Raw genomic sequence first — 14,256 nt, 5'->3', positions numbered from 1 at the left:
CTCTGTCCAGGATTTGTCCAATATCTCTGCTAAAAACCAGAGTGCTTTGAGGAGCTATGAAAATGGATGGAAGCCATGACAGTCCACTATGCAGCTACACAATTGGAGACTACCTCTGTCAACAGAGCTAAAGCTGCTTTGGACTTTTTTGAAGAGTAGCTCCTACCTCCTGTACATGGAATTACATGTGAGAGCACAGGGCACTACAGAATATGACTACACCTTATGGAACTGAGATGGAGCTAGGTGTTTATATATAGATAGATGTAGTTATATATTTATATATGCATGTGCAGAACATTCAGGAAGGCTTAAAGTAATCTGGTTTTCAGTAGCTGTATGTAAGTCCCTCCAGACATCAATTACTTATCTTGAACAGTGGCTGCTAAGCACACAGCTCTCTCTGTAAAGGTACTAAAGAAATTAAGTCATGGTTACAGCAGTAGCCTAGTAATTTGTGACCTTGTCATATGCACAAAATGCGTAATCAGGGAATCAAAGTAGAAGTGAAACAATACAAGGAATTTAGTATGGAAGACTGGCATTCTTATAACCATAGATATTAAACACAAATCAGTTGTATGCAAACATAGGTCCCAGAACTGTAAACCACTGGGAGTGTAAATTTACAACACTGAATTACTAAATGATGTGTTGTTTGGAGTTTATTTTGGAGTGAATGGACTGTACTTCCTTAAGATATTTTTTTTTCTGCATCAAGTTGCTATCAGACTACGGTTTCTGTAGGATTAATGTTCCCTCTTATTTTATCAGACATGTTCAGATCTACATGCATGTCACTGTCCCCCACACCTGCATCACCAAAGGGTTTTAGTCCCCAAAACCCCACAAGCATAAGCCTTTTAGGGCATGTGCCATCCAGCACTACAGGATGGCACACACACTGGAGACAGGGCCCTGACCACAGCTGCTGGTATCTTCCTTAATTCAGACAACAAATAATCCTGATATGCAGAGGCTCCTAATCAATGGATTTCAAACCTGTTAATCTTTTTGCACATGTAGCATCACTTTACAGGATGAGTTGAAGTGGCTGTATGACTTTTTCATTAGAATAACAACAATCACCCTCAGAAGTAAATGGACTAGAAGAGAAAACTCGAGCTAGTTAGTAACTTTCCATCTCATATTAACTGCGGATTATACTCCAACTCTGAGAACTTTTCTGAAAAACTGAATTGAAGTGACTTGACGTCATCCAAACCAGCTGCTTTTTTACTACAATGCAACCTTGGGCTGTGACTAAATGATGATCTGTCAATTTTTCTGCCTTGGTTCTCTACTTCTCATTCAACTATAATGAGACAGACCATTTTTCAAGCTTTCACAGTTAGACAGCTGGACTGACTAGATCGTTTTTCTGCTAGAATAAAATGCTACTGCACCTCTCACACAGAACAACACTGAATTCATTATGGTAGAAAACTGAATAAGATAAACTGGAAAAGTGAAGATCATTACAAGCTTCATAATATAAAATGATTTCGTGATCTAAAGTGAGAGAAGCAAAGGTAGTGCTGAAAACTGTTCTGTTTGGGAATATAGAGGGAGTGAAGAAGAGCATGTAGTTGTTAGAAGTATTTCCTCTGCTGTATTTATATACAAAGGTCATGAACAGAGGAAAAGACCAGGTTAACAGCTTATTTTTTGGCGCAGAATAAACCAAGGAGGTCACAAATTCAGGATTATTGTTTTTCTGGTTTGCTGATCTGGATGAATGGCAATGTTTAATTTGTACTTAATCTTGCATGACCCTGTATGTCTTTTGGAGATGTATTTGGAGAGGGATATCAACACTAAGCAGATTGTGGAGTCATTTGAACAAAATGCTTCAGATGAGCCTGAACAGACAAACACCTAAATCTGCAACCAAGTAAAAGAAAATTGATTATTTGGGAGAGATGGAATGGGGGAGAAAAGACTAGGACAAGGATGGTGATTGCTGCACTGACTGAAAATTAATGATGTCCACTATCACAACAGTGACTGGCTAAGAGATCAGGTGTAAACGGTTAAGCACTTAAAGCCCTTGTACTCCTCATGCCATTTTAAAGGAAAACATTCCACTTCTGCACACTTACAGCACCTTCAAGTAAATGCAAATGTATCATTTGCCAGAAGAATATACATTTCTGCGCTTTTCGTGCCCAGATTGGCTAAAGAGTTCTTCCGATCTTCTAGCAGACATGAGGAAAAGAGGCAAGCTACAGAGACTCTTGCTCTCAACACTGAAGCTCCTTGATTTCAAAACTGCTTTCACCTCAAGTAAGAAAGGTTAAAAAAAAATTACAAAGATTACAAGACAATCAGCACTCCAAAACAAAAGGCTAGATGAAAACATATTAGACTAGTTTTCCACTGATCAGTATTTCCATTTGCATGTCACAGGTGGGTTGCAAATGGCTTGGACTGATGGTCTCAAAAGGTAGTGATCAATGTACTGAACACTGGGCAACAGTCCAGCTGATAGCTGGGAACAAATGGAGTACCCTGGGGTCTTTACTAGAAATAATCGTTTCATATCTCCATCACTAACCAGGATGTTAATACAGAATGTACCATACACAAATTTGCAGATCATAGTAAGTTGAGTGAGTGGACGTACTAAACAGCAGAGCTTTGATCCAGGGGGACATTGGTAGACATGACTATTGGGCCAACAGAAACTTTATGAAGGTGAAGAAAAAGTACAAAGTTCTTTGCATCAATACACAATAGGCACTGACTGCCTAAGGAGCAGCTTTGCTGAAAAGGACAGCAAAGGGGTTATGTTGAATGTCAAGCTGAATATAAGCCAAAAGTCCACTATCATTGCAAATGGAGCACTCAGCTGCAGTACAAGAAGCACAACTGACAGATTGAAGTAGGTTATTATCCCCCTGTACTTGTCATGGGTGAGGCTGTGCCCAGAACAGTGTTCAACTTTGGGCCCCCGCAGTTCAAGAGGGATGTGGAGAAACTGAAGATGGTTCATCGAAGGGCTGTCATGATGGGCAGGAACTTAGGTTACATACCCAAGCCACAATCTGTGACTGCTGCTTCTTCTTATATTTCCTGGCACTACCAAAAGGAGCTTGGACCTATAAACTTTATGCCTTCTCTTTTATTAACTATTAGATTCGATTCATCTGCTATTAGATCACCCTTTAGCCTCTTCAACAAACTTTACTGGTCCAGCTCCCTCTACCTCTTCTGTACGTAATGTAACCTAGTCTTGGGGGATTCAGATTAGTAAAAAGTTTTTAACTAGAAAATCAGTGCAGAACAGGTTATCCAGGGAGGCTGTGGGCTCTCCATTCTTGGAAGATTTCAAGACTTGGCTAGACTATGCCACAGCTGATCTGATCCAATACTGGTGGCAATCCAAGCAGAAGCTGGATGAGGTGACTTCCAGAAGTTCAATCCAACCAACATTTCTTTGACTCTGTATAGAAGCTTGACTACACAATTTATGCTTGATTGAATAAGACCTCCCACTGATTCATTACTTCCTTGAACTTGTTTGTACAAGCACAAAGAATAATAATTTATTTGGTCTACAATCATATTTTTTTCTGTGAAGTAACATTACACATAGATATCTGAAGTTCTGTACTGCAGAACTAGTGACCTTCTACTATGTGTTTTTCCTCTGCTATCTGCAACAGACATCACCTTTACTTCATCCAAAGTCAGTGTCAGTTCTCTTCTGTATTCCTACATATCCTAGGGTAGCATCTGAAATTTATGATAGTCAGGTCTGTATTGATATGTCTCTTCGTGCTTGTATCAGACTAGCTGGAAAATAAAAGAATATGTTCAAGGACCAACTTAAAAAAAACTACCAGTCCAAATACGGGAACAAACAAGTGTCTCCATATTGCTCATGTGCTAATTCACTGGAGCTAGAAAGAATCAAAGAAATGTTTCTTCCAATGACATCTGTGGGTAAGATGAAAAAGTACATTGCGTTATTTGAACTGGTTTTGGTCAGTATTTTGCATGTTAGGTGGAATTTGCCTTTGCTCTAATACAGAGTTATGATGCAGGCTAAAATCTCATAGAAGCTTCCAAAGTTTAATTGCCTGGATCCTTTTATATTTCAAAATCAGCATGCTAAAATATGCCACAGTCTTTTTACTGTGTTATCGACCTGAAGTTTTTGAATGCACTGAAAAACTGGATCTGAGCACATATATCAAAAATGTCTTTAAATTATGTTTATGTATGTAAATGCAGCGGCACCCTTTGCACAGTACTGGCACACTCACATGACTCTGAGGGACTGATTAAGTGTCAACAATCTGCTTTTTTGGCTCCTCCTTCTTTCCAGGTTCTCACAGCCCCTCCTCTGTTTCTACTGACAGCTGTTGAAGTGGTAAATATCATCACCGTGCTTGAGGAACATGGACATGGGGATTCAAATAGATCTCAGACTGCTTTTGAGCAGATGATCACCCATGCTAACTCCCTCTACCTTTCTTTTTCTCTCATAGTGGACCTATAGAGCCTGCTTATGACTCTGCCTGTCTTCTGTATCACTATTGGGATTACATCTGCTTATTATTGATTCCAGTGAACACTTTCTTCTGACTTTCAAAAGCAACTGTGAGAGGGTAATTCACCTCTTCAAAATGTTGTGAGGTAGAGATGGCTGTAACCCTGTCTGGAGGGTGGGTCTTGGGGGGTAGCTCGAAACTGAGCATAGGACATGGGGGAATTGTGTAGAAGGAAGTCTTAAAAAGGACATTTTTTAAGACAGGTCAAACCAAATATTTATTTATCGTATGATTCCTCATTATGTTGAAAGGGGAGGCTGGTATCAAATCTTTGCTGATGTTACTCATCATAAGAGCTGGAGCTCATATTAGTACGCCACTGTTACCAGTTTATAGTTTTCTGCAGCCATGGCTGTTTTTCCATGGTGCTGAAAAGCTTGCTGGCCACCACTTTTGACAGAAATATTAGCTCAGCTTTGGGTTTTAAAATTTAAGAAACACTTTAGGCAATGTACATTAAACAATACTCCTGTTTTCTATGACTAAAGAAATGGAAATATTAACACATTTTCAGGCAGGAGAGTGCTAGGATGCTTCAAACAATTTTAACATTATATGGTTTGGTTTTTGTTAAGTCGGAGCCAGAGGCATGTATCCATTTTCTACCATAGAAATATTTAGATGCACATACATTTCTCACTTAAAAAAGTACTCATATACCTTGTTTTACCTTCTAGTCAGAGCAGGCTAACAGTACATCACTTCTTCAGTGCCTCAACTGAGTTGCTAAGCTACCATGACTCTATTGCTTCCAGTCATGTACCTTCATCCCACAAATATGAATGGCTAACACACCAAAACAACCTTGCCCCAAGAATGAAGAGCATAAGTAGAAAATTTGAGGTGGGTGATGGCTGTGGGTAGCAGAGAAGTATCCTTCTCTTTCCATTGTTATAACCCAATGTTGCATTTTTATGACCACGTCCAGTGAAAAATCAAGCACGGAGCATTGTTTGGACAGCTTCTGGGTGAAGAGAGATAGTAAATGCAAAGATAAATGGGGATGAGGACAGAGATATTGTGCAGAGAAAGGGAGGAGCCAGAAGAGGGATAGACAGACAGACAGCTTGAGCAAACAGGGCTGCATCCTCTGGAGGGAGATGCTCTCTGTTCTTGCCAGTCTCTCCTGCTCTAGCTCCACCAAAGTAGGTGAAGGGGCGAAATCCCTGTGCTGTGGGCACTTCCAGCATAGTGGGAGGTGATGAAGGAAGGAACGCTGAGTGGCTGCTTCCCTGGGATAACTTGAAGATTACACATTTCTGGCTGCAGGTATAGAAAAATACCTTGTCTGGGGAGATGCTGCTCTCCCATGTCAGTCTTTATATAAATTTTCTCCCTGCTCTTACATTGTAGCTATGTCCTTAAGGGTAAGGTATGCAAGTCCTGTCTGTGGCAGGAGTTAGTGTATACTGGTCCAGAGATCAGTAACAAGATAATAAATCTTTTTGAATCCTGGCTTGCATTATGTCTTGATAGGAAAGTAAATCTAACCCTCTCAGCAGCAAGCTATTCTTTCATTGCAAGGATGCTGCTGGGGAATGATGTTTTCCAAACTGATAAATGTGGGATTTCCTGTGCCATAAGTTATTTTGTTTGTCTTGGGTGTTTATGTTTCAGCTTTATGAAGCAATCTGTCTGGGGAAAGGCCCAGAAATAATGGGCTGTGGCTTTTCTTTTGATATAGGTCTTTATAACCATAGACCTTTACCAAATCCAAATGTGAAAGTAAAATCATGCTTCACCCTGGTGCTGGGATGTTGAATGCAGATAGTTGTGCTTCCACAGGCATGCTGTATTCCTTTATCTCTTCATAGCTGTTCATTTTGAAACCAGCTAATGCATGGAAGTTGAAAAAAGTTTGAGGGTTTGAAGAAAATAAACTCTTACAACAGACAGACACCCCTCGATAGCCTTCCTGGTAGTTGTCTGGAAATGTTCCTTCAAATGTCTTCCTTGCAAACACTATTATCAGGTGTAGTGACTGACTTTCCTATAGTTTCCATAGCTTTAAAATCTACCTGTACTTTAGGCTTTGTTCAGTATATTTGTATTTCAATCCTCACTTGCAATGCTTGAAGATGAAACAGCAAAACCACATTTGTCCCTGTCTCTTCATATTCATTTGCCTTTCTATTCCTCCTTCTTCTCAAGGACCTTCCCTGGCAGACTGCACACAAGCTGACTTTCAGCTCATGCACAGCAACATCCCTCCAGATGGACTTTTAGGAGATTTATTGACACCTTTGTGTCATTACTATTGTATGAGCCCCATTTCTGACAAGTTGCAACTTCATCTCCTGTTGCTTTCCTTCATCTATTCTAAATACTGACTTTTCTTTTTCTACCCAACATCTTAATGGCGACAGGGCTTTTCCAATCAACTGTATCATCTTTTCTGTCCTGGAAATAAGATGATGAAGACAGCTATTACCTCAGAAAAACTACTTTCTTCAGGACAATTTATTAAGCCATTTTGTGACTTCGGGTCCTTGTTCTGTTTTTGATCGTTAGATGGTCTCTATTTCTTAAAAAACTGTCAGAAGCTCAGAGAGTATACTGCAACTTTGCAACAACACATCTTGCAAATGGACAACTAAGCAACGTGAGGGACATCTGGGAGAGAGAACCAAAAGGAAATAAGTATTGTCTTGCTTCCTTGTCCTTTTCCTATTTTGCCACACATACAAGGCAGAGCAACTTTGTGCCACAGAAGGGGCAAGAGTAAATTACAGTAAATTACAGCCTGAAAAATAAAAAGCCATCAGTTCAGCTGCAGGAATTCTGTAAGATTTAGTACAGTTCTGTAAGATTGCTAATTAAAAATCAGTATCAAAATACTATTCTGAGAAGTTAGAGAAGGGAAACAAATCTCTGGTAGCCCATCTGCTTTCCTCTTAGCTACTGCTAGCTCGTGCTGCATCTGAATCTGCTGTGCTGTGTGATGTTTCAGAGAGGCTCAGAATCGGCAGCCCCTCGACTTTCTGTGGCTGCCGAACCCCATTGGCTGGAAGGCAAAGCAGAGGCGGAGAGTGCCCTGAATATTTTTCTCCTCCACACACCATAAAACAGGCAGTCGGCATGCACTGTCTGACAGCGAGACTGGTGCTTGCAGTTTGAAATTAGTTTCTGCTCCGCAGCAGTCACTTGGGCATTTTATGTTTGCCTCTCTTAATGGAAGGGAACCAAAAAAACCTTGCAGTGTACCAGTGAACTAAACAGGAACTGACCGTAGGGGAGAATCTGATGCAAATTTACAGACTGTTGGGACTCTGTGATATAGATCACCAAGGTAAATGTGATGACGATCAGAAACTGCATCTGTGAGAGAGTAAACCAGCATTTCTGAGTTTGAAACCTTATTTTGTAACAGCAGTCAAAGTGTTCTGAACTGCTGCCTGCCTCGGTGCTGGCTTATTTTTCTTTTCTTCCCAAGCTGAAAAGCCAAAGAAGGTTTTCAAAGGAATGCAAAAGGAACAGGAGTTTTAAAAGCAGGAAGCTGAAAGGGGCTCTCCATAAGATGAATTTCACCCAGCACCGTGGGACACTCCAGCCGCTCCATTTCTGGAACCACAGCTATGGACTGCACGGAGGTGCCAGTGAGCCCAATGCAAAGGGCCACTCCTCGGGAGGCTGCTACGAGCAACTCTTTGTATCCCCCGAAGTGTTTGTGACTCTGGGCATCATCAGCTTGCTGGAGAACGTCTTGGTCATTGTGGCGATAGCCAAGAACAAGAACCTCCATTCGCCCATGTACTTCTTCATCTGTAGCTTGGCAGTGGCTGACATGCTAGTGAGTGTATCTAATGGATCAGAAACTATTGTCATCACGCTGCTAAACAATACAGATACAGACGCACAGAGCTTTACCATAAACATTGACAATGTCATTGACTCAGTGATTTGCAGTTCCTTGCTTGCATCAATTTGCAGCCTTCTCTCAATAGCAGTGGACAGGTATTTTACTATCTTTTACGCCCTCCAGTACCATAATATCATGACCGTGAAGCGCGTAGGGGTCATCATCACATGCATCTGGGCTGCTTGCACAGTCTCAGGCATTTTGTTCATCATTTACTCTGACAGCAGTGTTGTCATCATCTGCCTTATTAGCATGTTCTTCACTATGCTCATTCTCATGGCATCCCTCTATGTCCACATGTTCATGATGGCTCGGATGCATATCAAAAAGATTGCTGTTCTTCCAGGGACTGGCCCAATTCGCCAAGGGGCCAACATGAAAGGGGCCATCACTCTCACCATCCTGATTGGAGTGTTTGTTGTGTGCTGGGCTCCATTTTTCCTGCACCTGATTTTCTACATCTCCTGCCCCTACAACCCTTACTGTGTGTGCTTCATGTCCCACTTTAACTTCTACCTCATCCTCATCATGTGCAATTCCATCATCGATCCACTTATCTATGCATTCCGGAGTCAGGAGCTCAGGAAAACATTCAAGGAAATTATATGCTGCTGTAGCCTGAGAGGGCTTTGTGATTTGCCTGGCAAATATTAAACCGAGCGGATACGTTACTGTGTACACAACATGCAGCACAGACTTTCAAGCATTCAGATCTTCTTTCTCAGCAGAATTTGGGTTAAATCTTTAAGAGCGATTACCTCTTTCTGTCTCCCCTCCCTCTCATCCTTGTATCCCATTCATGTGTAATTCATATTTCTGTACAACGTTCGTGATATCTGCAGTTTGTAATTTATTTGGCTGGAAAAAGAAGTAGCACTTCATCCCAATTTGTAAGTAAGCAAATAAATGTAATGATGAATGTGAAATACTAACAAACATGAACAGCTGTATGTTCCAACTGCTGACAAAATAAATAACTTGCCTGACTTACAGTACGTATTGGTTGATAACGTTCGTTATTCTGTTGAAGTAATTATAGCTATCCATTATGTTATATACAGCTAAAAATAGAGCATATACTTCTCTATTAGTGGATTAGAGGTTCTCTGGAATTAGAAAGCAGATTTTTCATAAAGGTTACTGCAACCAATGGGTTGTGTTCATTCATTTTGAACTCTTTTCCTTCTACTCCACAAGCAGCAATTCTGTTCTTTGTTACAGTTATTGCCTACAACAACAAGATTTTTCAAACACCTGCTACCCAGACAATTGAATGCTTGGGTTTTGCTGGTTTATTTTTTCAAGATGATGATTGCTGTATTTCTGAGAGCACCTTTTTGCCAAGTTGAAACTGCTCCCTGGAGCATCAGTTAGCCCTGGATAGATTTGCCAGGCTGGCATCCAGGTAGACTAGAAACCTCCATTCAGCCATGAAGCAGGTACAGTATTGACAGTGTAAAGATTCACTGAGAGATTTACCTGATGAAGAGGGAACTTCAGTTTGAACATTCAGTCCTTCCTTGTTCTGAGGTGCTTTGGGGAACAAGAACCCTGTGCTTCAGAACAAAATGCATCCTTGTTAGAACAAGCTGCCCTCTCCTCTGAAGTGTGTTGTCAGCAGACGGGATCCACTGCCAGGATCCTTATTACAGAGGAGTTGAGGCATGTGCTAATTTGGCTTGGGCACTGCAGGCCATACTGTGGAGCATATGAGTTTTGCGGGGGCAATGCTATCCCATGGAAGTGATGCTGGCCAATGAGTCTGTAAACCCATGCTCTGAATCTAGCAGCCTTCTGTTTTATTGTTGCGTGAAGTCAGTTCACCTTCTCAGGCATCTAAATGATGTGTTCCCACTTTCATGCTAAAATGTCACTCACACTCCACAGACTATAATAAGGACCTCAGGTTCCTGATTTTACCACCTTTGAAAGTGTTTTAAGTATAAATGTGAGTACACCGGATTCCATTAAGAAGTCCCTTAACACCTTGACAATATCAGCTTCTAAGTAAAGGCACAGAAAGATTAATTTATTTATTCACGGAAAGTATAAAAACATAGTGGTAACTGGTAGAAGACCTGGAAAGTTCTGATTTTAAAAGTGAAAACTGAATGTAAAGAATAATTTAGGTTTTAATCCTGGATGCCTGATTTTACCAAGAGGAGCAGTGAATTAGTTGGATGAGCAGTCCTATTAATTTTCTTGGAAATGGCTTGTTACCTGAAGCTGCTTGTTCCCTTGCTAAAGAAAGACACAATGAAAAGCTGCTCACGAAAGCCCAATGTTTACCACCTGGGATTCTTCTCCAGACAGAAGCTGGTCTTTCATTTGTGGGTGACTTTTTGGGATATCGTAAAACTGTGACAACATTTGGTCCTCTTTAAAAGAGCATGAAGGACTTAAGGTGCATTTCAGTATCTTTAACTTCAATTTACTTACAGAGAGAGTAAGAAAGTCTTTTCACTGGGTGCATCTAAGTCCCTTGGTAGACCAGCAGCAGAGAAATCAGGTCTCCTACACCCAGAAATCAGGTCTCTTGCACTTGGGCAACTTCATCCACCACACTGCTCGCAACACACCCCTGTTACCTTCTCTCAGCTTTGGTAAATGATATTGTCACATCACAACAGTTGCTGTGTGGAAGATGTTGAAATATCTCTACTACATTAATTGTATTTACTTTCTTCTGGAGGAAATTATAAACATTTCAATAATACATCCCTACCAGGTTCCACTGGGTAGAGAATAAAAAATGCCAAAGAAGGATGATTAAAGCTCAAGGGGAGGAAAAAATGAATGCATTTAAATTAATAGTCTATGCAAAAATCCAATGGACTTTATTAGATGCCTTTCACTCTCCCACAAGACATGATGCAAAAATGCTCTAGCAATAATGCAAGAAATCGCTGATGCCAGTTTGAACAAAACAAAAATCTCACTTGATCTTTGTTTTGCCTCACTTTCTTTAGCTATTTTAGGACTGTAAATTATGATATTGGGCTCCAGATATTACCTTTGTAGTCCATGGTTGCAAATATGGTCCAGTGGAAAGTGGCACAAGAGCAAGAGACTACCTTAGGTGCTCTGAACATTACCTTAAAAGTCTCTCTCTCCCCACTGTGTCTATACCAGGACCAGACACCTAATTTAAACACACCTGAATTATGAAGAGATTGTGCTTCTGTAAATTACTCTCTGAACTCCCAGCTGATTCTTAAAACTAACAGTCTCACTTCTTTTTGCAACCCAAGGGGAAGAGAAATAACAATTAATTTGTATAATGCTGGTGTGGAGGCTTTCATCAATGGCTTTCTTGTAGTCTCCAAAACCAGTATCTCTTTTGTGCTTATTTGGACCAAGATTACTCAAGACAGTTGTGACGCCATTAAACTCTAAATCTCATTTAGAAATCTAATTTCTAAAACTAGCTTTTTCCAGTGTTTTAGCAACTCTGGGACTGCTTAGCAGCTCTTCTGTCTTTATTTTATAAAGCTAAATGTATATACATACTATTCTTAATGGAGTTTTTTAATTAAAGAGGACTTTTTCATTTCATGGTGTTATCTTTTACAGTGTAATTTATTGAAATTGCTGGTAAACCTCCTACATAGATAATTTCCTATTCCCAGATACTCTGTTCCTTCTGAGTAGCTGCATCAGTTTCTGTTTGCCTATAGCTCTGGCAGCTTTCCAGCAGAGAGCCATAGAAATTGGTGGTGTGAAACATAAATAGATTTATCTAGGGTGCTGGAGAGTGGAGGCAGTGGAGGATTATTTTCCACATTTGATCTGCTGGAGCTTTGTTCCTCTATTTAAAAATCTTCTAAGAAAATGGGATTTCTTTCTTTAATAATATCTGGGACCCTAATCACTTTAGCACTGAGCATTTTAGTCACATTATGTAACCACGGTGCATTCCTCTGTGGCAAGGAAATGGTTTTGTCTCCATTTTGCAGGTGTAAGGATTTACATTTTCACTTTTGCTGGAGAAAAGGGGCTAATGGATTTGCTCAGCCTCCTAGAAGGCAGTCTTTGTTTGAGCTGGGAATTGATGGCAGCATCCTCCACCCTTTCCCAATAACTGGCTGTAATATAACACACAAAACTTTTGAAGTGAATGTCTTTCTTCAAGAGGGACATTTCTTTAGCTTTGAAGTAGTTTTTGAACCAAGCAAAGGACTCCAAAAAGCACTTAGGAGGCTGTAGTTGGTCTCACTAGAGTGGATTTTGAATGATGACCCAAGATCCCCTTTGCAACTGAAACATGCTGTCAGCTGAAAGCAAGGAGAAATGCACTGATGGACGCCCATGTTATTGAATGTGCAGCAACAACAATGCCTTCAGTTATGCCTTTAACAGATGTGCAGAGTAGACATTATTGATGTAATTCTAAAATGAATTTGTTGTTGTTAAATTGATCCTATTCTACTACATGTTCATTGGGAGCATCCTTCATTCTCAAGCTGAATTCGGCTCAAGAAGGACCTTGGTCCTGATGTTATTTATAATATACTGTATTGTTTATAGGTTTGAATAAAAATTGTGGTCTCGATGCCATTGTAAGGAGGTCTCAGAAAATGTAGCTTTAGGGATGAAATCTTCATTTTTTATTCACAAATTGCTTCAGATTCTACTTTTTTTAATCCCTTCAATCCCACCTCAAGTATCCTAGGGTTTTCTCTTTGGATGAAATATTTCACTCATTAAAAATAGGAGACTTCACATGTGACAGAAACTGTCTACTGCTACTACAGATACTCACTGTCATATAAGCCAGGTTATGGCTTGACCATGCTTGGGGTTTTTTTGTTTCAAATGGTTCTGTTGTCCTAGCCGCTTTTCATATTTTTGCCCACTCTGTTCACAGAAGAAATTTTCAGATTTGTGGATTAAAAATCACCCCCTTTGAGTTTGTAATACAAATGTATTCATCAGTTATGCTTTTACCCATTTGTTCCCTTGTGAACATTGTTCATTTGCTTCAATTGTTCTCCTTCATGCTTGGTGTATTGCTGTATTCGTGTGTTTCTGGGCTGTCATCAGTCTGAGCTCTCTGAGCCATCCCCTGTGTGCCAGGTTCACCTTTGGCCACCGCAGAGTCCCCGGCCAGCTGTGCGCTCACCCCCACCTGAGTGGGATGAGGGGAGAAAATAGGAACGAGAAAACGTGTGGGTCTGGACAAAGACAGAGATATCACTTACCAACTACCATCATGGGTGAAATAGACTTGATTTGGGGATAATGAACTTAAATTACAGCCAATTAAAATAAATGTTTAATTACTGAGCCAGATAGTGGGAAACGAAAAGACAAGCATTAAAGTAATACCTTTCCCCCCTCTGCTTCTTCCCAGCTTCAACTTCACCTCTCGATCCGCAGTCTCAACCTCCCCCTCAAGTGGCGCAGGGCGATGGGGCCATAATGTGGGGCTGCGGTCTGTCCATGGCAGCTCCTCTCTGCCACTGCCGTCTCCTCTCGCTGCTCCCCTGCTCCAGCCCGGGCCCTTCCCGGGGCCTGCGGTCCTTAAGCATAAGCTTGCTCCAGGGTGGGCTCTCCATGGGCTGCAGCTTCCTTGGGGGCATGTCCACCCACCCCACTGGGGTCTGTCCCTGCCGGGGCCGACGGGGCCCCTCTGCGGGGGCGCCTGGAGCACCTCCCACCCTCCTCCTGCTCTCCCCTCGGGGCTCGCAGGGCTGTTTCTGCCCCGGTTTCCCTCAGCCCTGGCTGCCGGGCAGCGTTTTGCCCTTTCTGACACAGGCTTTCCCCGCGGCGCCCGCCCGTGGCTGAGGGGCTCAGCTGTGCCCTGCGGTGGGGCCGGTGGAGCCCGCGGGGACCGGC

General features: G+C 41.4%; 1 protein-coding gene across 1 annotated transcript; it reads left to right on the top strand.

The window, feature by feature from the left end:
• Window positions 1–7,688: 7,688 nt before the first annotated feature.
• Window positions 7,689–9,072, top strand: MC4R (melanocortin 4 receptor). Its single transcript, XM_009883946.1, has one exon. The coding sequence runs from the start codon at window positions 8,077–8,079 to the stop codon at window positions 9,070–9,072; it is 996 nt and encodes a 331-aa protein (XP_009882248.1). The 5' UTR covers window positions 7,689–8,076.
• Window positions 9,073–14,256: the final 5,184 nt, after the last annotated feature.

The sequence above is a fragment of the Charadrius vociferus genome, unplaced genomic scaffold (genome assembly GCF_000708025.1).
Source record: "Charadrius vociferus isolate BGI_N301 unplaced genomic scaffold, ASM70802v2 scaffold234, whole genome shotgun sequence".
NCBI classification, from domain to species: domain Eukaryota; kingdom Metazoa; phylum Chordata; class Aves; order Charadriiformes; family Charadriidae; genus Charadrius; species Charadrius vociferus.
Note: the sequence above shows the minus strand (reverse complement) of the source record. Positions and strands in the feature narration are given on the sequence as shown.

Bases quoted from the DNA above. Each gene is read 5' to 3' on its own strand.
- MC4R (XM_009883946.1), top strand. From the start codon at position 8,077: ATGAATTTCACCCAGCACCGTGGGACACTCCAGCCGCTCCATTTCTGG.